Here is a 25,267-nt window from a genome sequence, read left to right as displayed (position 1 = left end):
AGCAATAAAGTTTTGCTGAAGCTTGCTAAAGGAATGGGTAAAAACACAAGAAAAGTCACACTGTTTGCAGAAAATACCTCTCATCAGAACCTGGCATCTCAGACCATGCTGCTTCCTGTGGGATATGGCCTTTTTTGCTCAACCCCTTGATCAGGGCAACTGGAAGTCCATCAGATGCAATGAATAGAAGAAATCCTTAAAACCCAAACATGTGGTCAGAGAAGAGAGACATCATCTCAGTATATTACTGGCATGGTACAGCAAACTGCAGAGGGGGCTCCAAAGGACCTTACTTGAGTGCTAGAGATGATATAGCCACAAGAACACAGACCATCAGATACCTCATTAAGCCTAACAATGCTGTGCTCCAGCAGCAGTGCTTTTCATGCCATCCTAATCATTCTCCTTGCTTTTCCTGCCTCTCCTGTGATAGAAAAAAACATTTTACATTCCTAGATGCCAGACAGTTCAGAAAACAGATCTTCCTAAGAACTAACTGGCCAAGAGAAACAAGAAAAGCAGTCATTTTTCACCTGGTTTGGTTCTTGGCCAGGTTTCACAGGTGTGGGGCTGTGGAGGTACAATAGAAAGAGCAGCCTTGGAGAACATGTGGGCAGGCAGAAGAAGCAGGACAGTCCAAACTAGTGTAGACAGGGAATAAGCACCTGTCAGACCGTGCCAGAAGAATAGCAAAACAGTGTCACAACTGCTTGGAGAGGTTTCTTTGGTAATTCCATGTTTCATGGGGTTTGCTGACCAAGAATCAATAAAGAACACTGTTTTCTTCAAGAGAAAAGTTGACTGGCTTAATACCTCCCAGGGCCCAAAGTCACCTTAATAAGGAAAGACATCTCTATTGTTTTTTCTGGGGGAGGATGTGGTTAATTGTCTTATGCAATAACAACAGACCAGCTCAGCATTATTATATCTGAATGGAAATAAGCTCCACTCTGTGTGGTTTTCAAGGCTTACAGAAGTGTTTGGGTTCTGATAGTTCACCCTGGGGACTTTCTTTTCTACCAATAGCAACAGATTTTGCAGAAACACCAAAAATTCTTTTTCACTCTCAAGAGTGAGTCAACAGCCTGAGGTTAAATATTTGCTGAGCAAGCACGATTAATACATGTAAATACACAACTTCATTTGACACGTATTGCTAGAGGCAGTGGCAAAATGCCACAACATACTGGAGCAACACAGGGCAAACAAGCTGCAGAAAACCCAGCAGGTGGCACATGGGGTTTTGTTTGCTGCTACAGAGGGGAAAAGGAAGCAAAGTGCTAAAGAAACTGAAGGGTTCAGACACCAGGATGTAACCACGGTCCCAGGGTTTCAGTAAAAATTAGCTTTCACATCTGGAGTGCTGTAGATAAAATCCGTGTAGTCTGAATTAGCCATGGCCCAGCAGCTGCAAAACCCATTAGCACAAGGCCGGATCAAACAAGAGGAGAGAGACTTCATGTGGGGAGCATCTCTGGTCTACAGGAAAGATTCTTGTTAGGGGCCTGCCTACTTGTGGTGGGTTGACCCTGGCTGGAGACCAGGTGCCCACCAGAAGCAGCTCCTCACTCACTCCCTCTCCTTGACTGGACAGGGGTGAGAAAATGTAACTTAAGGCTCATGGGTTGAGATAAGGACAGGGAGAGATTATTCACTGGCATTGGCTCTGTCAGACCCAGGGAAAGCCTCTAGCAGCTTCTCACAGATGCCACCCCTGTAGATGCCCCACTACGAAAACCTTGCCATGCCAACCCAGCACCCTGCTGGCTGGCTCCACCCCTTCGCCTTGAGGGAGTGCACGAGGCAGCGCTAAAGGATGACGGGCCCAGAATCAGTCCTGAGACACCGCATGGGCAGCATACAGGATGGTCACAGCACAGAAGTGACGCTGCCATCACACGGGCACCAAGCTAGCTTCAGCTGAAAGCAACACGAGGTGCATCTGGAGAGCCTTGGGAGACTGTCCACGCAGGTGCAGCACAAGAGCAAGGGTGGCTTTGGCTCGGGTGCCCACCTGAACCCTCAGAAGTGTTGCCCAAACCCAGAGCACACTGAGGTTGGGCAGCGAGGGGAGAAGGCAGTAGCAACCTGCCTGTCTGCCCTGGCCTGGGGCAACTCTCTGGGCTGTTCTTAAGATATCAGATATTTTGCTTCCTGGCTCAGGCTGGCCTGACTCTGCAGAGCATTTCTCATGCTTTTCTCCATCATTTGCTGTTCCTTATTTTTCACAGCAGACCTCGGAAATAAACTACATCCCTTGGCTGTGAGACAGCTCTTGGCCAGAGGAATTGGCCAACTGGAGCTATTGCAGGCAGCATGTCTCCCTCCAACCCTTACAAGTCTTTAGCCAGAGGAACACAGAGACTTGCAGCATCTGTAACCAAACTTTATCATGGGTCAAAAGCCTTGTTTTTCTTCCTGAGGCATTTAGAATCACCTGCAGGTGCATTCATCCTGCACTCTGTTACAACATTTTCAGTGTAGGTAAAAAATAACTGCTCCCACAGCTCCCCTCCCCCTCAGAAGTGCTCTGTACTCATAGCTTGAAAAGACTTTGCTGGCAATAAACCAGGAGCTTTTAGGGGAAGAAAAAAATCTGCTCTGCAGCTAAGGTGAGGGAGGTTCCACAACACCAGGTCTTGTGAGAGGAACATGGTGATCCAGGAGGTGGCCTCATTCAGGAAACCAAAAGGATCACCAGGATGATTGGAGATATCTACAAAAGAAAAGCCAAAGGCAGTGAAATATGCCCATAGTAGTACATTTGTGGTTAGGTACATACAAAGATAACACAGCACTCTGCTGCTTCACATGTCCCACAAACAGCTCAGAATGCTACACATGATCTTCATCAGTAAATACGTAGGGTGCTGCTGGCTGTGTTCCTCCTAACATCCTCCCTTCTTCTCCCCTAGGCAAGGCCACAAATACTTTATAATGCAGCCAGGTCTGGCTATAACTGGTAAGACGCCTCTAAAGCATTGCAAGGATTTTTTTCCCAGTTAGCCTCTTACTCAGTTGGGCTGGTATTCAGCTGCCAAAGAAAAAGTCATACAGTTCCTATGAAAAATGGCATGTTTTCTTTTGCAAAATATGCACTTTGATTTACCCCCCATGGCCAAGACATCTTTTTTTTTTTTTATTTTTGGTGAAAAACCACCTCATGCTAACCACCAGGTCCCTAGTCTGTAAATGGAAGTAGTCACTACCCTGCATTATTCACATCCTTGAGAGAAGCGTGTATAGTTACTCACTTCTCAAGGGCTCAAGCCAAATTCCACCTAGGACATGTTGTAACTGACAAATGCAGCCATATGAGTAAGGGGGTAGTTTTTGTGAGAAGCACCTGTGTGCCACCGAGTACGAGGTGAGCAAGAGGCAGCCTCTTTGGTGGGTTTCTCAGATGAGATAGGTAGACTGAAAAAGAAGAGAAACAAGTGCATGGCCTGACTTCCAGATTCCTGAAGCCCTACCAAACCCACTGAGCCCCTCTCCTATAACACCCGGCCATCCCTGGAATACTGGTGGCTGCTCATAGCCTCCTCACTGGAGCAGAAAATGTCAGCTTTGTCAGCACTGTATGTCTGAGGGCCACACAGAGCCTTCCTGGGGCTGCTCTTTGATCCTTCAGCCATTAGATGACCTTCATGTACCCCTATGAATATACTACTAAAACACTTCAAGAAACACCATCTGAGAGCTTGCTACAAAACCCATCTACTACCGAGAGCTCCTTGAACTGATGACAGCAACACAAACCACTCTGCCCCATTGATTTAATCACTCTGCTAATTGTTTTAATCACTTTCTGCAAAGTCTTGTCTTCACTATTAGTTCTAGAGTTCAGAATCTGTTTTGCCAGAGCCATGGCAGGATCTTTTGATTTGACTGTTTTTTTAATTCTACCATTAGTATTACCATTATTAAGACAGGCATTAATTCAAGTAAAAACTTTTGCTCCACAGAGATTTTGGCAAAGGTTCTATAGAGGCTTTAGAATCACACAATCCCTTCCATTTTGCAACCTATGAAACCCATGGTTGTACATTTTTTAAAAAAATAAATAAATAAATGAAAGAAATAGGAAATGCGGTTATACACCAGCACTAAAAAGAGGGCTTGATAGGTGTCTTGAGACCTGGGCACATCCTCCATGACAAGGACTGGGGACTGGCCATTTCAGGTCACAGAGACCCTGTCTGTGAAACACAGTCCCAAATTTTCAGAGACAGGTCAGTGCTTCCTGCTCCCAGGGACATTGTGATGCTCAATTTTAGATGGTCTTCATGATGGACCTCAGGCGAGTCTTCAAGGACTCTGGGACCACTTGCCTATGATCCATCTGCAGACCAAGGTGCAAACACTTCAGCATCTCAGACTCCAAGATTTTCTTACCATTGGATCCATTCATTCCCAGCTCAGTGGCCTAGATAGTTTTAGTTAGCCACAGATTCTCCATAGTTCACGATGTCAAGTGAGTTGTGGGACTCTGAACAGCCTGGGGAGCACACAGTTGGTAATGATCTTCCAGCCATCATGTGTGGCTGATCTCCTGGAACACAGATCCCAAGAGAAGTGGTGTCCATTCATAGTCTTTTCTTGGAATAATCAATGGGAGGTGTTGCTCAACATAAAGGAGTCAGATCTAATTGACATGTGCGGGAGGCTTATAAAAAAAGACAGCTCTGCAGATGAAAACTCCTCCCCATTTCCCAATTAATTCTAAGGCACTTAATTAACAGATGTACATAGTCAAAAGCCAAAAAACCTCATTTTCCACTAAATTCCCTGCTAGCTGCTAGAAAGGATGGGGAAAGCACTGCAAATAATAATTCAGCAGAACTCAAAACAACAGTCCTCTGAAATTATTTTATTTTTTTTAGTCCTGATAGATGTAAGGGGTTTTTTTAGTGTTGTGGGTTGGCATTATTAGTAACAAAACGTTGTTACAACCTGACATAAAGAGTGGTTTTGTTTTCCTTGTGAAAAGCTCCATCCCGCCCGGCTCTTAGGCATCACTAGGTGGAGGTATTGCACAAAGCAAGGTAGGTGCAGCTCAGTACTGGGGGTTAGGGATCCCCACAGCCACCTCCTGTGACAGATACTACTCCCTCAGCAGCCCTCACCCTGGCACCCCTGATCTCTTCCCATCCTCAGTTGCTTGCTCTCTCTGACGTGATGCTTTTCTCAGAAATAAAGCTAGATCATCGCCTAAATTTGGTACCCAACCACCTGTATGGCACAACCCTCCAAAAATGCCAATTGCACCAAAGTCAGCAGCTTTTAAAAAGGGGCAGCAGAAGGTGCTGGCACATCCTTGGCTCATTTGAATACACACGTGTATCAAGCCATTCAGATGTGGGCTGAGGAGAGGTGTTTTTCTGAAAAACTTGGCTTCTCTCACAGAAGTTGGCACGTGTTCTGGTGTCTTCAGGCTCTGAGGAGACTCCAGTCCCTTTTACTCTAAAAATACAGGAATCAGAGCCAGATATCGAGCAGAACCAGATGTCACGACCCAGAAGAGAGCACACACAGATGGTGGGGGGACATATGGCACCCAAGTTCTTTCCCACTGTGAGCGTCCCTGTCAAAACAGCTCTTTAGCTTTTTCACTATTTGTTCCTGCAGGCAATATGTGGGGGGAGGTAACTGCCAATTTTTTTTTGCTGGTTTAAAGGGACATATAAGTCTCATTCCTTGTAACTCCCAAATATCCTGCTTGCTTGCCACTTCAGAAGCAGAATTTATAACCTCCTTTATATATAACCTGTCTATATCAACTTTACTCCTACAAAGATGTGTTTGTCCTGCCACTCCTCCTATGCTGTGTGGAATGACATGGTCGTGGCAGACCTTACTCAAAAAAGTACAGTCATGTACAGATAGGGTCTGAGTGTGCTCCCCTTGGAGTAAGAGGTAGGAGAAGAGAAGATGGCTCAAATTTCTCCACAAGTCCAACTGCTTGTCCCAGCCACCCATTTCCATGGCACAGAAGAAATATTTGCACATATTTGAAAAACAGAAAACAAACAGTACAGGCATCAGAAACTATGTGCTCAAGGAGAGAAAAAATATCTTCCTAAGGACTTGACTGTGTCCTTTCCATCTTTCAGAGAGTTCAGATACATTCACAGTGTATAAACTGAGCTAGAAAGTGCAAAGGATGAAAACTGGTAGCAGAGAATGGAGGAGAAATGAGGCAGAACTGGAGTTTGTTACCATGGACAATGCAGGAAAAGGAAGAGCTCTCCTCACACATACTGCTAGTGACAGAGAGGAAAAAGAGAATGTGGATCCTAAAATTGCCTATGGAAATAAAGCCCATCAGGAAACTGCTGAGTGAAAGAAAAAAAAATCATCTAATGAGAGTGTTCAAAATTCCCCTCTCCTACAGCTACTGTTGTGCTTAAAAATTAATAAAGTAAGGCAAGATCAAATGACTGGCTGGAGGGGGAAAACCAAAAAATCAGAAGAATTTACACATGTATTGAGGGACATGGTTTAGTGGGAGCTAGTAGTAATAGGTGAATGGTTGGACTGGATGATCTTTTAGGTCTTTTCCAACCTTCATAATTCTGTGATTCTGTGATCTAAGTAACCCTATCTGGAGCAGCAATTCAAAACCAACCTTTCTGGAGCAGAAAATTCACCCTTATGACTTGGTGAGTTTTTACCTGTCTTCAGGGTGAAATTCCAGGTCCTGATAGTCATCATCACTGCCAAGCAAAGCTATAGCTCCAGCTGTAATGTCTCAGTGACCTGATAATCCCTCAGGGGACATCACACCTGAGCTGTATTTCTTATCTGTGTACCCTGATGCTCAGAGAACATTGATTTTTCCAGTCAATTTCACCTGGGAAGCAATCTTAGAGTGGGCTGAAGACACAAGTGGTTTGTACACTTTCTAGCTCACTTCTAGTAACTAATATTCAATCTGTCTGAACAAATACATCAAGTCCTGGTTAACATTATCCTATCTTAAAAGAGAACAAACATAAACATCAAGCAGTGTACTTTGCCTTTACTCCTGAGAATAATGAGTGCAGGGATGAGAGGAGGAACTATTGCTCCTGTGTTCATACAGTGTAGCATCTGTGACTAAACCAGAGAACTGGGAGTACTCTGGAGTAAAGCTGCTAGCCACTGATGTTACTTAGATGTGTTCTAAAGCTCTGCAGTGGAATACATCCTTAAGTGACATAAGCTTCCAGCTAACTACTGCTGTGGAAGGAGGTGCAGAAGCCAAACCACCAAAGCCTCTGAATAAAAGGCAGAACAGGGTTCCCTTCTAGCAGAAGCTCAAGACAGCAAGATACAGAGGTAATGTGAAATCACCTTTCTGCATTTCTACTTGCTGGGATGCCATACAGAGGTAAATTAAACAGAAAAAAAGACAAAGTCACGTCAGGGATGTCCTGTCTGAGGCTATGGCATAGACCCCACCCACCAGGCTCAGAGCACATGATCTTCCCTGTTACATAAGCCTCCATCCATGAATTAAAATACAGTCAGAGATGTGTACATTAAAACATGAAACAGGCTGTATCTCGGCACCAGCTGACACAAAGGCAAGGAAGTGGGAAAGGAGGAAAGTTTCCCAGAAAAAAACCTAGCCTCACTGTATGGATGGAAAGACGCAGTGGAATCAGAAAATCAGAGGCAAGTTAAATCACTAGGCAAGAAAGGGAAGGGGTAATCTGGAGTGCCAAATAAACTGATGCTGTCTGTGCATCTCACACCAAATAACCTTCAGACTGTTTTCACAGAATCACAAGGTTGGAGAAGACCTTTAAGATCATGTCCAACCGCTGCCATCCTAAGCTAAACCATATCCCTAAGTACCTCATCTACCCTTTTTTAAACACATCCAGGGAAGGTGACTCAGCCTGTTCCCTGGGCAGCCTGTTCCAGGCCTTCACAACTCCTTCAGTGAAAAACCTTTTCCCTAACATCTAATCTGACCCTGCCCTGGCACAGCTTTGTACCAGGGCAGGGTCACCTATCACCTGGCTGAAGAGACCATCACCCACCTCTCTATAACCTCTCTCAGGTAGTTGTAGGTGGTGATAAGGTCAGCAGACAGAAAATAAACTGAAATATATCTACCACATCGTGGTAATCCAGTACTTTTTCATGGATTGCACTGCATTTGCCTTTTCTTTCTGAAGCTACCAAGTTTCTAGAAGCAGGCCTCTGGCCAACTAATCATTGGAGTATTTTTTAGATGAAGCACAATCAGCACATTTGTCTCCATGGGAAAATTGTTTTCACTCTACCACAAAAAAATCAGTTTGTTTTCCTATGTGACATGTTAAAAAAAGCTTCCAAGGGGAGAAAACAGACAGAATTCAGCTTCAAAATAAAGCCCCACAATAAAAGGATAAGCCACTTCAGGCTACATTCAAGCTGTAAGCTAACAATTAACCACAATAACTGAAACCTTTCTCCCACATTCATTTTCACACAAGAAAACTAAGACACTTGAATAATCCCACTAAATGTGGTTGTTTAAAAGAAAGTATCAGGTATATAAACACCAGCACACAATCATCTGTCTTCACTTAAGAGTCTCTTTAGGAGTCCTGTTTAGTGCAAGTCTAAGTCTAAACACAATGTGAAAATTTCACAATAACGCTTACTTAAACTCTCTATTTTTAAATGTTCCAGCCTCAATGTTATCCATTTCCAAAGAGGACTGAGTCACCATCTACTAGAACAATGGTACCTCATTTGACAGATCTGTCCTGTTCTCAGTTTTCATGGTGACATCTCAGAAGTCTCTAGTGAATGGAAGCTGCAGGAAATTACAGTGTCTCATTTTCCTGGCTGTGAGGTACTGCTCATAAGGGGTATTGCGAGAGTCTCTCAAAGTAAACAGTACTCTGAAATGCTATTGCAAATCTTTCACTTTAAACATATGCTTCACTCCTGGATCTTGCTTTCTCTTCCATCAGCCCAGCCCAAGGAATAGTTTATTCTACTCCATAAACACTTCTGAGAACCAGCTGAAAGGAATTCAGTGACAGATGCTATCCTGGCAATCAAGATTATGTAAGAACTTGCTTAACTTCAGAAAAGAACCAAAAAAGCAAGCAGAATTCACATTTGCATTCAGATGATGCTCTTGGAGGCGGTAGAGTGGAAACTCTTTCCACTTCAGCTCACTTTGAAAAGGAAGCAGCCAGTCGTTCTCCCGCAGTGACACACAGAGAACAATAGATTGGGGTCCAGAAATACCAGGCTACACCACACACAGATTGACATAGCCACATGCCTCTAATTTCTTTCTTTTACAAGTAGACAAGATGTTATTTCTTGCCATTAGCACCTGGTCATGTTTCAGAACTGGCCATTTTTCGCTCTTTCCAGGATACTCAACCTTAGACAGATTCTCAGTGAGAATTCTCAGTGCTCGTAGTTAGCACAGTTGAGATACAGAATGAGAACATCTGTTTTCCAGAGCAGTAGGCACTGGGTTTAAAGCTTCCAGTTTGCAAGAAATCTGGAATATTTTCTGCTTCCTGACCATTTCAAGAGACCCCTATCTAAGTTTAGAAAGGCCCTGTAGACCAGATATCACAGAATTATTCAACAAATGTCTAAAAAGCCACAGATTCCATTCCACCCGCTGAACGGACACATTTGGTGACAAGTGTTCAGCAGAAACACATCTAAGCATTGTGAGGAGTTTTAACTATATCTGCCATGTCATGGATTTCCCTCAACCTCTTCAAGAGGTAAGGATAAGGCATGTTGCTCAGAAGGGGATCCCAAAGCTTGCACAGTGCAGATTCTTGCAGTCAGTCATAGAGAGGCAACAGGAGGAAGAGAATGACTAGGAAAAGGCTGACAACAGAAGCAGATTTTTAATTTATCAACTGCAGTTTCAAATGTAAAAAAAAATGGACTTCACAGCTGCTTCTTCACTGAATATCACATTTATGTGGACCACAACTATTAATAGTCTACCACCACCAGCAATGTTTGCTTCTCATGTCTGTGTGAGACTAACACAACAAATCGTGTCACTACCCAACACCCAGAACAGAAATAAACTTGCACAGAGCTTTTATTTTAGGATGTAATCTGGGGAAGGGATAAATAGTTTTTACTCCTTGATGAAAACATTTACTTTGCAGCATGAAGAATTTCTGTTAAAAAAACCCAACAAAACAACCACATTTCAGAATTACCTTCTCAGTATTATTTTAATAAGGGCATCTTAACTTTTCTTTGCTGCAGAAGTGTTCAACGTCAGGGGCAAATAATACCCTTCAGAATAAGATACCTTTTTCCTGGGTGGCATTTGATAGCGTACATATTTCCAGAATCTTGTGTTTGGTGAACAAGATTTCTCTGAAAAGTCCCCTTTCCACTGGATAGCTCCATGTTTTTGCTTAATGTATTTGATTGACTCTGGCATGCTTGTGTAGTCCTGTACTTCATCCATTTCTATGAGAATCACTTGAATCCCATCACGGATGAGAGCATTATACATAGCCAGTTGTTGTTCAGAGGCATCTTCTAACAGGCAGCTACTAGACGCTTCTGATTCCAAAATAATCATCAGTCTTCTGCTTTGCTTAACAGTTTCATCAGCAACACTGATCACAGCTGTAAGTAAAGAAGGAATTATCAAAATTTGCATGGAAACTTTACAACTGAGGTAAAATATTTCTTAATTTTAAGACTGCATATATACATGGAACAGTGGCTAGCTCAGAGATTTAAGATCTCCCAGCTGTCATTCACCATCCATTGCATCAAATTACTGATCCAAATTACTTTCTACAGTCCCCAGGAACAGGTATCATTGAAAGAACCTCAACAATATTATTACTGTTGTTGAATTCTCATTTGTTCATCACTAAAAAGTGCAGACTCTCATAACATAGTACAGAAGTTTTCATAAAAAAACAAAAACAAAACACTAAAAATAATTTTTTAGAAAATCAATTGGACAGACATAATTATCTATTAAAAATAAATTTGGATTTGTTTTCCAAAACTAGGTGTTATTTAATTATATAATCTTCTAACCCGAGAACAACGTGTCAAAAGATAACCAATTAACTCTACTAATTAAAGCATACCTTCTCCCACTAAATCATCCCTTCCTAATATAAAAAGATTATATCCACATTGTTGTTCTAAAACATCAGGGAGTACTCTACGAACAAAGGTTTCCAGACGATACAAACTTCTGCCTCCAGTGCTTTTTGTGTACAGGACATAAGCATCGTAGATTTTCCCATCTAAAAACAAACACAAACATTTCTATTAAAAACCTAAAAATGAGCAACATACCTTTATTGCAAGGTTTCATTTTGGACAGGTTAATAATAGTAATGGGGGGTCTGATCCTCCTATCTGACAGACTAACATCACAGCACCAAAATGCTCTACAAATCAGAAGGAAGGTGATCAGCCACAGAACCTGATCTCTTTTCCCATCATGGGGTTGGATGAGCCAGCAGGTGCAGGACGTAAGACCTGGGACTGGCAGAAAGGACCCCAGAGGTGCCAGGATACTAAGAAAGCATTAAAAAAGCCATCTTTGTATATCAGGCACTGCACAAATATATAGGAAGATTATTTTTTAAATGATGAATTTCTTCAACATCTCTCCTGAAACAAACTCAACAACAGTTATCTCCACTTCTGACTAAACTCAAGAGAAAAATGGCAATTCTTTCTTTTAATAATTCTGTGAGGGAAAGGCAGGCAGAGAAAAAGGCCAGAAGGCAGCTGAGGCTTTGAGAGTTCAAACAGCATAAGAAACAACAATGAAGAAACCAAACCAAAACCAGATTTAACTCAAGTTTAAGTTTAGTTCAACAGGCTATAAAAAAGCCAACCAAAAAAAAAAACCCCAAGCAAACCAAAAAAACCCAAAAAACCCCAAACCCACAAAGAAACTATGTTTTTCTTTTTTCATTAGAACTTCATTAAAATATTCGAGGAAAAGAGAACTTTTAATCAGAAGCTGAAATGACTTTTCTGTGAGAAACTTTAGAATTGCCATGAATAAAGATTCACTATCTCAGTGCATACTTACTTTCAAACTCTAGAGAACTTCAAACAATCTAGTTCTGAGAGCTGCCACACAAAGGATCTGTAATATCACACTTATTTCAATTTTCTCACACCTGCCCAATGGATTTGCCTACACCACAGTAATAAAAGTGCATGAAAAGAATCACAGAATAGAGAACTAGTACTATTTTTTCTCTTTGGAGTGTAAATACCATAACTGATGAGATTTAGAAGAAAATTGTTGGGTGAAAGAAAGAAGTTGCCAAAAAAAAACCCCACTCTGAAAAAATGAGTCTGATTTTCAATATAAATATTTAATGCAGGTCTTTAAACAGCTAGTTTACAAGATGTAGCTCTGCTGACACCTATAGATCATCATCAGAGTGACCACAGATCTACGTGCAAACAAACGACTTAACAGAAAAGTAAGACACCAACATGTTAATTTGGAAAAAATTGGTATTCTTTCTGACTTATCTCCCCATGACTGCCTTCAGTATCATGCAGTGTTTATTACCTCAACTGTGATTACGTATTTTACCCATATGACTGAAAAAGAATACATTACACTGTCTTTCACAGATTCACACAGAATCGTAGGGGTTGGAAGGGACCTCGAGAGAACATCAGGTCCAACCCCCCTGCCAAAGCAGGTTCCTTAGGACATTCCTTTGTGCATATCTGAGAATTCCTCAAGAAAAATTCACAAATGTTCTACTAAATAATCACTTTCTAGATTAGAAGTTATGGCAAGGGAAAAAAATCAATAGGCTAGTTACACTACTAACATACCTGGTCATACTCACATACCTTCCTTACTTGCAAAGGCACAGGGAGAATTACGGTACCAAAGCACCAAGTCAATCTTGTAAACTTTGTAGATTATTAAAGTAATAAATGTTAAAATTAAGAAAGAGAGAAGCCCTCCAGTCAGCCATCTTTGTGTATCAGGAACTGCACAAATATATAAGAAGATTATTTTTTAAATGTTGAATTCGTCCAAATCTGCTATCTCACAAAACATAATACAAATCTGAGTATCACGTTTTTCACTTCCATGAACCCATTATTTAATAATGACAAACACAGTACTACAGTGACTCCTCCCCAAGGCATGGGTATGTGCATACATATAGCAAAGGGTAACCCATCTGTCTTCTGTTGACATGATACATGAGCATTTGGTATCCAAACCCCTTCTGGGGAAGTCAAGACAAACACAGGCCTCAAAAAGAACAGTATTTCTTACCTCTGTGTTTTAATATAATATAGGATGCAACGTGTCCAAAAGCATTTGAAGCTTGGCAGACAAATGGTTGTTCGTAATCTTCACTGTTCACTTCTGAAATCACTAGCTTCACAGAATACATAGGACGTCCATCATAAGAAGTCTCCTCCCTATCCAAAAGGCAACAAATAGAGACATAAATCCACGGCCCTTTCTGGAATGGCTTCAGCACTAAAACTACAGCACGACAATGCTTGTTTCCACCTGCAACTGTCAACCACACATCAAAGTAGACAAGCAGTTACATTGTACGAAGGAAGCCCAAACAACAGTCAGGCTTCTTACTGACATTTAGCATAGATGCTGGAAAACATCAAGACATTATCTAACAACTGTGTTTCCCCAAAGGAATTTAATGTTTCTATAGGGTGAAGTATAAAAACATACCTTACAAACCTAAGCAAACCTTTGCTACAGGCTTCCTAGCCCTTGTAAGAGTAGGTGGAGAGCCCCAGTGCTTGGTGAAGAAGAAATTCCACAGTGTGAAATGAAACAGAAAGAGGCCCTGGTACAAGGTGATACGCAGCTCTGGCACCGGGAAGACATCAAAGGTGGTGACCCACAGCAGATGTCACTGACCCACAGTATGTTTCCAGATGCAGGAAATGGAATCTAAACTGCTGCTTCACCCCATGGATTGGAACAAACTTGTAGTAACTAAAATGTCAGGCTGCACCATTAAGAGGCACAGACAGAAATCAAAATCACAGAATGGTTGGAGGGGACCTCAAGGGTCACCTGGTCCAAACTTTCCTCGCAAAAACTCCATTTAGACAAAAGCATTATCTAGACAAGATGGTCCAGCAACCTGTCCAGATGAACCTTAAAACTGTCTACTTCTGGAGAAACCACCACTTCCCCAAGGAGATTATTCCAGTGGCTGATCATTTGCATTGTGAAAAATTTTCCTCTAGAGTCCAACTGGAATCTCCCCAGGAGTAACTTGTACCTGTTACCCCTCATCTTGTGACTCCTTGCAAAAAGTAAGTCTCCATCTTCTTTATAGCCACTTTTTAAGCACTGGAACATGGTGAAGAAATATCCCCTAAGCCTTCTTTTCTCAAGGCTGAACAAACCCAGGTCTCTCAGCCTTCACTCATATCACAGGCTTCCCAGTCCTTTAATCATACCCATGGCCCTTCTCTGGATCATTTCCAGCCTGTCCACATCTTTTACTGTATAGCAGAGACCAAAACTGGACACAGCATTCCAGGTGTGGCCTGACAAACACTAAGTAAAGCGGGATAATGACTTCTTCATCTCTGCTGCTGATGATGATGATGATTACCCCCCATACACTGTACAAGACCACATAAATGTTCATTATGCTGCAGTCAGTCAGTCACGGGTACCATGATGTGTGAAGTAAGCAACATTTTAACCACCAGCAAAAAAGAGGATATTGCTACTTTGTTAAGAGTAGATCTCAAATGCAAAATTGTCTAACTAGTCTACTTAGCCAAGTACTATTATTTTCCCTGAAAATTCATTCTAGTTATCATTTAAAATGCAAAATAAAAACCTGAGGTATATAATAAAGGGCATATATAGGACCACACAAATAATTTTCTGAGCAAAAAGTTACTGTAACAAAGAATGAACAAATCAATGTCATTAATGCCAATGACTAATGGTTGCAAAGATGACCAGGCAAGTACTAGGAAGTACAAAAAATCACATTGCTTTTATGATGTCAATTCAGTGATCATGTGCCTCTGCATTATGGCCCCACTGTTTATGGCAATCCAGTTCTTTATGATATTATGTTACTTTTGCACAGGGTTTTCTCTGTGGGAGTACTCAAAGAGTTCAGCATTTTATTTCCCTCTTTCTTTTATGATAAGGACTTACTTCTTACAACTATATTCCTACTTAAATGACATGATTCTCATTTCTTCATCAGTTTCTCATTCATATATAGTGCTTGAGAATTTACAAAAATGATCACATTTTTTCTTCATAGCACCCCCATGAGATGAGGGCTGACAAAAAAACCTACAATACTTAGTTCCCAACCTGACATACCTAAGAAACTTTCAGACTGCCTTCTGCTCCAATTTTAGTTGCCTTTTCAATGCTGGTCTAATTTTTTCTCTCCTAACCTAATTTAACCTGCTTTTCACCCTCACTTTATCTCCCAGTTGCCTTTCTTACACTTTACTCAGTCCAAGTCCATTTTTCACTCAAAACACAACTCATGACTGGAAATCTGTCTTCCTTTTCACCTCTTACCCCACTGAACTTCAGTACAAATATCCTCAACAAAGTCTTCCATTAGCTCTTCAGTGGTTCTCAGTTACACTTTTCTAACTCAAGGCTCTTAAATCTCAATTTCTCCTGTATAGCACAGGTTTGGCATCTGGCAACCTTTCAGAGAGGCAGATGTGAAGGGAAAGGAGAACACAGAAGACAGTCTGAAGATCATGTGCCCGGACCTGTTTCATCCAATTAAAAGATACCTCTGACCCACCAGAGCCTGCTCTATAAAACTGTATTATAATTATGAGACTATATGTCTGTAGAACACCTTTTCCTAAGGTTGGAAATATGACAAGATTTTTTTATGATGAACACAATCTCAATCACATTCTTAGTCCATGTGCCTACTACTTTTCAGGTTTCTACTTCAAAGCAGAAAATTAATCAGAGGAGACAAACATTAGTGTTATTAAAAAGCAAGCTATTTAAACAAATAAAAAAATACTAAATATTTTCATATCAAAGGGAGAAAGTTCTATTTTGTTTGCCAACATTGTATTTTCTAATCTGAAAATATACTTACTCATAAGGACTTGCAAAAATTCTGCTCATATATAATACATCAATATACACACCGTTGCCTGTCCAAAACACCTCATACCCATCAGCACCTGTAGTATTGCAATCCACTGTAACCTGTGAGCCTAAAAAATTATGTCACAAAGTGAAAAGTTAATTTCCATTCTCTAATTAAAGTCTACACAGTTCTGTTCACAGACTCCCACACAGACCAGCTAAGGATGGTCCCACACCCTTCCAGAAAAGTTACTTTAACAGAGGGTCTATATACACTCTGTGATCTGCAGGTTCAGAAAAAAGACTGGTTGGATGGTAGAGGCTTAATCCAGGAAGAAGATGCCTCTCCCTGGGGCATCACTTTTCCTGCAGATTCAAGGATGGATCTGTTCTTAGAATCAATTCAGGAAGGATGGAAAGCAACAGATGTGACAGAGAATCATTTTGGTTCCCTATGATTTCTTTGCAACTGAGAAACTTCCACATGGATTTCCAAGGACTTTAGAAAGCAATATGCCTTGTCTCTTTACCTCTCATCCCCAAAAATTCTCCTTCAGGACATCAACAAAGCAAAACTGAGCTGGTCACTGAACTTGTTTTTGTCAGAAAAACCCCGAAAACTAAAACCAATCCCCCAGAATAGGACACTCTGCAGGTAGAGAGTTTCACTAGGATACAAAATCATACAGAGAAGGCTACTTACCAAGTTCCACTTCAATGGAGTTGTTTCTTGGATATGATATTTCTGGGGGCCTTTTTGGTGGGCTCACTAACCAAAAGAAAGTTATTTTCAGAAAACCCATGGCAGCTGTAGCCTGTTCTATGCTCTATAACCCAAGTACAACCTAAAAACAACCCCCTCCTATGGACAAGGTTGTCAACAATTTCATAAACAGACATCATTCAATATGGAAAGTACCATATTTCAGGTAGTCATTACTTCTGATTTACGCTATGCTATTCTTTGCTCCACCTCTTCCAAAATGGAGTGCCACAAATCTCTCCTCACTCACAGTGACCTGGCTGTTTCATGGCATAAAAATCCTGTCATATTGCATGCACAGGTGCTGAGAAAGGTATGGGTAAATATCTACAGCATTACCCCTCTACAGTCTGGATAGCCAGTCACCCAGCACCCCATGGATACAAACTGGATCCAAATACTTAGGAGTGTAATTCATCTATTTTAGACTTCTACTGTTGTAAATAGGAAATTTACTTTCTGTGCTCTAGTTAAAGGCTGTACAATTCTTCCCATAGCACTGCCCATAAGGAAGTAGAACCCCAGGGACCCCTTTTAGATGTTTACATTAGGACTAGATATATGGGACTCTGGAAAGCTCCTTTCTCTCTGTAAGCATAAAAGGCAGAGTGAGCTCCATCAACAGGTGGAGATCTAGACATCTACATTAAAAAAGCATAAGTGCACTTAAATGAATCTCAACCTGGAGGTCCCTCACTGAACACACTACTTCCAGCCATCTTAGGTAGCTCTAGGACATTTTGGAACATTTCCTATCAGTTCAAGGAAGTTTCTTCAAACACACAAAATAACAAGAAGAAATTACAAGGCATCCCTTCTGAGCCACCTAGCAAAGCACACAGGATTGCACCAGATATATCCTACCCTTCTGAAAACTAGGCCTGTACTACTGTGTGGACCCCAAATCACCCATTTTAGTGTTGACTTGCTCAGTCAGAGACTTTAAAAACAACCGAGCTGCCTTCAGTCACTTAGGGCAAATGAACGATAATGATTTTGCTTCTACTGAATAGTGGGAGGTGAAATTACACTGAGAAAAGTTCTAGGGACAGATTTTAAGACAAGAATGAGCATTTCATCTGATCTGACTTCATGTTCCTCCTATTTTGTTTATCCACCCCATATACATATGACATTATATGAATATGACACATATTGTTACCATATATACATATGCATGTGTATATATACACACAGAGGCAAGCACAAAAAGAGACCATTAAATAATAATGCAATCTTTTAGTAAACAGTGATCCAGTATCAATCTCATAATGCTGTGCTAGCAAAGGAGTTTGTGTTTTACAGCTCAGCCCTTCTTTTATATTTTTTGTTGTGCTGGTAGACACATGACATAAAACAGGATCTACTGAGCTAGACACCCAGTATCAGGGATCAGCCAGTTGCGTGTTGAGGAGCTTAAAACCAAAACCGGAAGAGACAAAGGTTTTAAAGAAATAGGACATGTAGAGTCAAGATACTGCTACAGTTTGGGCTGGTTCAGTTCATCATTGCAGCAAAAAGATAACATAAAAGAGAGAGGAGTAAGATGGGCAGAACAGAGGGTGCAGCTACAGCACTAAGCACTGTGCCTACCAAGCCTTACAGGGCACCTGTTTAGGGACCTTGGCAGCTGGTCTGGGTAGCAAAGTTGTGACACACTGCAACTTCCAGCATGGGGTGTGTGTGTGTGTGGGGAGGGAATAGTAAGCTCTCAGTTAGCTTTTCTTAACCTTGTGTTTAAGTGAAAACTAGCAGCCCTAAGCGTGTCTATCCACAAGTTGGGGGTTTTAGCTTTAGAAACTGGGACAAAAAATTGGAGTCACTGTTATGAACACCAACATGGTCAAATCATCTACTTACCTTCTACAGTCAGACTGACGTCTCGTGAAATGTTATATTGTTTTCCATTGTAGGTGTACGTTGTTTCGCATGTGTAGTTCCCTTGATCATGTACACTCACATTAAAAATTATAAGATCACTGTTTAAGAAGGCAAACCTCTCCCCTTTCAGAAGCTGGCAGTCCTAGATGTGTGTAGAGAACACTGTTAATTCATATAACTATCTCTTTCCATGGTTTGCCTTTATTTAATGCCATCTGAACTTTCAGTGGACCACAGCATAAGGATGGATGCCTTGCAGACGCTGGGGAAGAGCAAGGGGGGTGAAAAAAAGCAAAACATCATATTCCCTTCAATATTCTTTAATTCAAAGACACTCCAGTTCATTTGCGATAGAAAAAAAAACCTTTTAATTTTCAAGAAATAACGAAGTGCAGTAAAAGTGTCAGGATTTGTAATCACTTGAATCACAGAATAATATTAGAAATATAGAATAGAATGTTTTAGGTTGGAAGGGACCTCTGGAGATCATCTAGTCCAACCCCACTGGCAGAGCAGGATCACATAGAGCAGGCTGCACAGGAATGCATCCAGGTGGGGTTTGAATGTCTCCAGAGAAGGAGACTCACCAACTTCTCTGGGCAGCCTCTGCCACCCTCACAGTGAAGAAGTTCCTCCTCATTTCAGGTGGAACTTCCTATATCCAAGTTTGTGCCCACTGCCCCTTGTCCTGCCACTGGGCACCACTGAAGAAAGACTGACCCCATCCTCCTGACACACACCCCTCAAGTATTTATAAGCATTGATAAAATCCCCCTCAGTATTCTCTAGGCTGAAAAGTCCCAAGTCCCACAGCCTCTCTTCCTAAGAGAGATGTTCTAGTCCCTTAATCATCTTCATAGTCCTTGTTTGTACCCTCTCCAGTAGCTCCCTGTCCTTTTTGAATGGGGGAGCCCAGACCTGGACACAGTAATTCTAGATGAGGCCTCAACAGTGCAGAGCAGAGGGGGAGGATCACCTCCTTAGACCTGCTGGTCACACTTTTTTTGACACACCCCAGGATGCCATTGGCTTTCTCGGCCACAAGGGCACACTGCTGGCTCATGGTCAACCTATTGTCCACCTGAACTCCCAGGTCTTTTTCTACAGAGCTGCTTCCCAGCAGGTCAGCCCCTAACCTGTACAAGTGTCTGGGGTTATTCTTCCCCAGGTGCTGGGCCCTACTCTTGCCCTTGTTGAATTTAGAAGATTAGTCCCCACCCAACTCTCCAGCTTGTGTAGGTCTCACTGAATGGCAGCACAGCCTTCTGGCAAGTCAGCCACTCCTCCCAGTTTTCCAACATCAACAAAACTTGCTGAGGATATATTCTATCACTTCATCCAAGTCGTTATATATTGAACATGGCTGGACACAGCACTGACCCCTAAGGGACACTTGTTACAGGCCTCCAACTAGACCCTGTGCCACTAATCATAACCTTCTGAGCTCTGCCTTTCAGCCAATTTTCAATCTACCCCACTGTCCATTCATCTAACCCACATTTCCCAAGCTTGCCTATGAGGATGCTGTGCAAGAAAGCATCACAAGCCTTGCTGAAGTCAAGGTAGACAACATTCACCCTTCTCCCTTCATCTACCCATCCAGTCATGCCCTTGTAGAAGGCTATCAGGTTAGTCAGACATGGTGAATCCTCTGATAACTCTCTTTTCCTCCACGTTTTGAGATTACTCCCCAGAACAAACTTCATCCATCTTCTTTTGGGGGAGACTGGCTGGAGAGCTGTCAGGAAGAGAAGGACCTGGGGGTGTTGGTTGACACCAGGCTGAATATGAGTCAGCTGTGTGCCCAGGCACCAGGAAGGCCAATGGCATCCTGGCTTGTACCAAAAACAGTGTGGCCAGTAGGTCTGGGGAAGTAATTATGCCCCTGTAGTCGGCATTGGTGAGGCTGCACCTCAAGTGCTGTGTCCAGTTCTGGGCTCTTCACTATAAGAAGGACATTGAGGTCCTTGAATGAGTCCAGACAAGGGCAACCAGGCTGGTGAAAGGGTTGGCGGGCAAATCATATGAGGGACAGCTGAGGGAGCTGGGGATGTTTAGTCTGGAAAAGAGAAGGCTGAGGGGAGACCTTATCACCACCTACAACTACCTGAAGGGAGGTTGTAGAGAGGTGGGCGATGGTCTCTTCAGCCAGGTGACAGGAGACAGGACAAGGGGAAATGGCACAGAGCTGTGCCAGGGCAGGGTCAGATTAGATATGAGGAAAAAACTTTTACTGAAAGAATTGTTGGGGCCTGGAACAGGCTGCCCAGGGAGGGGGTTGAGTCACCATCCCTGGATGTGTTTAAAAAAAGGGTAGATGAGGTACTTAGGGATATGGTTCAGCATAGGACAGGAATGGTTGGACTTGATGATCTTAAAGGTCTTTTCCAACCTTGTGATTCTGTGATTCTCAAGGATGGAGATGAGGCTGACTGGCCTGTAGTATCCTGGGTCATCCTTCTTCCCCTTTTTGAAAACTGGGGTGACATTGACTTTCCTCCAATCTTCAGGCACCTCAATTGTTCTCCAGGACCTTTCAAAAATGGAGAGTGGCCTAGCAATGACTTCTGCCAGCTGCCTAGGCATTCACAGGGGCATCCTGTCAGGACCCATGGACTTGTGGATATCCAGTCTATTTAACTGGTCTCTAACTAGACTCTCCTCAACCAAGGGAACATCTTCCTTCCTCCAGACTTTATGTGTTACCCCCAAAGTCTGTGGCTCCTGAGGGCTGGCCTAAGCAATAAAGACTGAAGCAAAGAAGGAATTCAGTAATCCCACCTTCTGTGCATCCTCCGTCCGCGTGACACCTGCTTCATTCAACAGTGGGCCCACATTTTCCCTAGTTTTCCTTTTGCCACCAAAATACTTGGAGAAACCCTTCCTGTTAACCTTGATGTTCCTTGCCAGGTTTAACTCCAAGGAGGCCTTGGCTTTTCTCATTTGATCCCTGCATATCCTGACAGTATTTCTGTAATCTTCCCAACTGGTCAGTCCTTTCTTCCATGACATGTAGACCTCTTTCTTCCACTTGAGCTTTTTCAGAAGCTCTGTACTCTGCCAAGGTCTCCTGCTTCCTCTGCCTGATTTCTTGCTCTTAGGGATACACCGATCCTGAGCTTGGACGAAGTGGTCCTCGAATATCAGCCAGCTCCCATGAGCCCTCCTGCCTTCCAGAGCCCTGGCCCATGGGATTTCTCTGAGCAGTTTCCTAAATGGGTTAAAATTAGCTTTCCTGAAGTCTAAGGTTTAAGTCCTACTTGTTGTTTTGTACCTAGTACCCATGATCCTGAACTCTATCTTCTCATGATCACTACAACCAAGGCTGCCTTCCACTAGTCCCTCTTTGTCTGTCAGCACTAGGTCCAGTAATACACATCTTGTTGGCTCCTCTACCATCAGAGTCAAAAAGTTATCATCAATACACTGGAGTAACCTTCTGGACTCTGTGTGCTTGGCTATACGACCTTATTTGGTGGAACAATGCTGAGCACGTAACGGATACGTCACCTCTCAGGAAGGAGGTGCCAGCACCGCTCCTGCACACCAGACCCTTGCGCAGTGGGCTGCAGCAGCGGGTAAAAGGGTGCCTGCCACCTGATGGACACGGGGGTCCCTGCCTCCCACACCCAAACTGCACTTCCGCGCAGCTAATCAAAACCCTGACACCACCTTTGAAAGACAAAAAGTCCTAATCCTCTCCCAGTTTCTTCTACAGCGTTCTTCTCCCATCTACATTAAACCTTTAGGGTTTGTTTTTTTTCTCTTTGAGTTCACAAAGATCAGAGACTGATGTTCTAAATGGCGGGACAGCTGTAAGACAGCGCAAAACGCAGCGTTCTCACCTTATACCAACGGACAGGCTGAATACTCTTCTTGTTCCTGAAATTATCCAAGTTGGGACACACAACCTTTGCAGATGATAACGTGAATATTATCTCCTCTACAGCAAATTTTTCATTTAAGCATAAACTATCAATCCTCTCAAAAACTGTTACTTTTGTGCACATTTTCCTGAAGCTTGTCAAATTCCTGCAATTAAGACAGCATAATTTAATTAACCTACCTGGCATATTTTCCAACTTGAAAAATATATGGCATTCTTTTTGGAGGAGACAAAAAAAACTAAGGGACAGGATGAAAAGTTTTCAGTTTGTCTAATAGATTTACTTTTGCCTACTAGGAAAAAAACAACAAAACCAAACCAATGAACTAAACTTACTTTCCTCAAGCTAAAGTTAAGTTTGTGTGAACACAATCTCCCGTCTTCATTAGTATTTCCCTCATCCTCCAAATTCTACTTCCTTCCTAAAGGTTAGTCCCTTTGCAACTCATTTCTGTAACAACATAATTTTTTTAAAACTTTCACCTTATAACACATTCATAATCTCCAGAATCTTCCAACATTGCAGGGAGAAACCAAATGAAATTATTCTGCTGATGAATTCTAGAAAGCTTGTCTTTAGGCACTGCTGTTTGGTTACCAACTTTATACCATGTTATGTTGTAGTCTCCACTTCTCAAACCCTTTTCCAGTGAGCATTGAATAGCAAGAGGTTGCCCATTAGGCACCAGGCTGTGCCTCAACATCACATCATAGGCGTCACTTTTCTCTAAAGGGAAGAGATAAACATTAAAGAAAACATCAAACACTGTAAAGAAATAGACTGAACTATTTTCTTCATTACATTTACAAAGTTCATAAGAGTTTCCACGTCCATTTTTAAGTTGTCTGCTAAAGGTACAATTATAATCCTTTATCTTTACAGTTAAGAGTACTATTCAGTGATATACAGCTACAGTTATATCACTGAAATGAAACGCTGCGCTTTGAACGCTGATTTACACTCAACAGAACCTCTTGGTTCGCAGCAGACTGACATTTGCATGTTTTAATTAAGATGCAGATTACTAGAGAACTTCTAGTCCTCCAATCTGTGTCACGCACACACATTTCACCTTAAACTTGTTCATTTGTTAACTTCACTTAACTGTAGTCAAAGTAAGGCTTTGAGACAGATCATGTTTTCAGTGCCCATATGCCCTAACAGGACACTGAGGTCAAAGTAGTTGCTGCATAAATATTGTTTGCTATGGAAATTTCAACTCACCAACTGAATGCCTGTAAAAACAAGCATTCAGAGAGGAATTATTACAAGCACTTAGCGACACGCTCATTTTCTTTCTTTCCCTGGAGCCAAGGGGGTGACAAGGGATGGGCAACACCATGATTTTAATTTTTCTTTTTCTTTGGTCAGCATGACAAAAATAGTCATCAACTCAGGAATTTGAGCTGGTATCCAGAGTCAGTGTTCAATTTATCTAAAATTCCTTGTTTTGTTAGAATATAAGAAATGCCAGAGTCCTGCAAGTGTCTGTCTAGCCCAAAACCCTGTCTCTGGTAACAAAAACAGTGGAAAATACGTAAGAAAAGAGAGTAGGACAGAACGGGTGCAGTAATGTTTTGATTTTTGGCCCCTTTGTTTTCTCTCATATTCTGCATGAAAACCTATTCATTGGCTTTTATCACTTCTCTGTGCATCACGTATTTCTTGTGATGAGAAATGCCAAAGTAAACATTCTCTCATCTGCCCATGCTATGGCATTTACAATTTTATAAACCTCCAGCACAACTTGCCACAGCCATCTTTTCTTTAGCTCAGAGTCCTCATCCATTTAATGACTTCTCACATGGAAGCCATCCAATACCTGATAACACTGTCACTCATCTCTCTACCCTTTATGATATAGTCTTTCTGAGATAGAATGACCAGAACTGCAGAGTTCAATTGATTCCAGAGCAATATAATGAAACTTTCTGTTCTCTGCTCTACTCTCTTCCCAAAAATTCTGCTTTTCTGATCACCACTGATGACAGAGCTAATTCTTCCAGAGAGCATAGAATCACAGAATGCTTAGGACTGGAAGGGACCTTACAGATCACGAAGTTCCAACTCCCCCAGACATGGACAGGGACACCTTTCAATAGACCAGGCTGATCAAGGCCCCATCCAACCTGGCCTTGAACACTCTCAGTGAGGGGGCACACACCACTTCTCTGGATAACCTGTTCCAGGGCCTCACCACCCTCACAGTGAAGAATTTCTTCCTGATATCCAATCTAAATCTACCTCCTTCCAGTTTAAAACCATTCTTCCTTATCCTATCACTACATGTCTTTCTAAAAAATCCCTCCCCAGCATTCCTGTAGGCCCCATTCAGGTACTGAAAGGCTGCTATAAGATCTCCCCAAGCCTTCTCTTCTCCAGGCTGAAAAACCCTCTCAGCCCATATTCACAGGAGAGATGCTCCAGCCCTGTGATCATCCTTGTAGCCCTCCTCTGGACCAACAGTTCATGTCCTTCTTATGTTGGGGACTCCAAAGACGTCAAGCAGCATTTCTCCCAAGCTGTTATTAACTTAACGTTCACATCACACAGATGTAATATGTTTCTGCTACATATGTATGACCCTTCCATGCCCCTACACATCCATTTCATTTTTTAATTGATATTCTACCACTA

The 25,267-nt window shown here is 42.1% G+C and overlaps 1 protein-coding gene across 1 annotated transcript in view; it reads right to left on the bottom strand.

The window, feature by feature from the left end:
- Positions 1 to 10,222: 10,222 nt before the first annotated feature.
- Positions 10,223 to 25,267, bottom strand: part of LOC311205532 (uncharacterized protein) — a gene marked incomplete at its 3' end in the record, with an annotated part of 51,540 nt that continues 36,495 nt past the window's right edge. Inside the window, exons 13-21 of the mRNA XM_084279985.1 lie at positions 23,239 to 23,356; positions 22,589 to 22,775; positions 18,723 to 18,885; positions 16,803 to 16,868; positions 16,107 to 16,227; positions 13,286 to 13,434; positions 12,847 to 12,990; positions 11,094 to 11,255; positions 10,223 to 10,614 (exon numbers count right to left, since the gene is read on the bottom strand). Coding sequence (XP_084136111.1) covers positions 10,223 to 10,614; positions 11,094 to 11,255; positions 12,847 to 12,990; positions 13,286 to 13,434; positions 16,107 to 16,227; positions 16,803 to 16,868; positions 18,723 to 18,885; positions 22,589 to 22,775; positions 23,239 to 23,356 — 1,502 coding nt within the window. The remainder of the gene's footprint in view (positions 10,615 to 11,093; positions 11,256 to 12,846; positions 12,991 to 13,285; positions 13,435 to 16,106; positions 16,228 to 16,802; positions 16,869 to 18,722; positions 18,886 to 22,588; positions 22,776 to 23,238; positions 23,357 to 25,267) is intronic.

Source organism: Gallinula chloropus, assembly GCF_964237585.1.
Source record: "Gallinula chloropus genome assembly, chromosome: 1".
NCBI lineage: Eukaryota > Metazoa > Chordata > Aves > Gruiformes > Rallidae > Gallinula > Gallinula chloropus.
The sequence above is the reverse complement of the archived record's forward strand: the minus strand, read 5'-3'. Positions and strand labels throughout refer to the sequence as shown.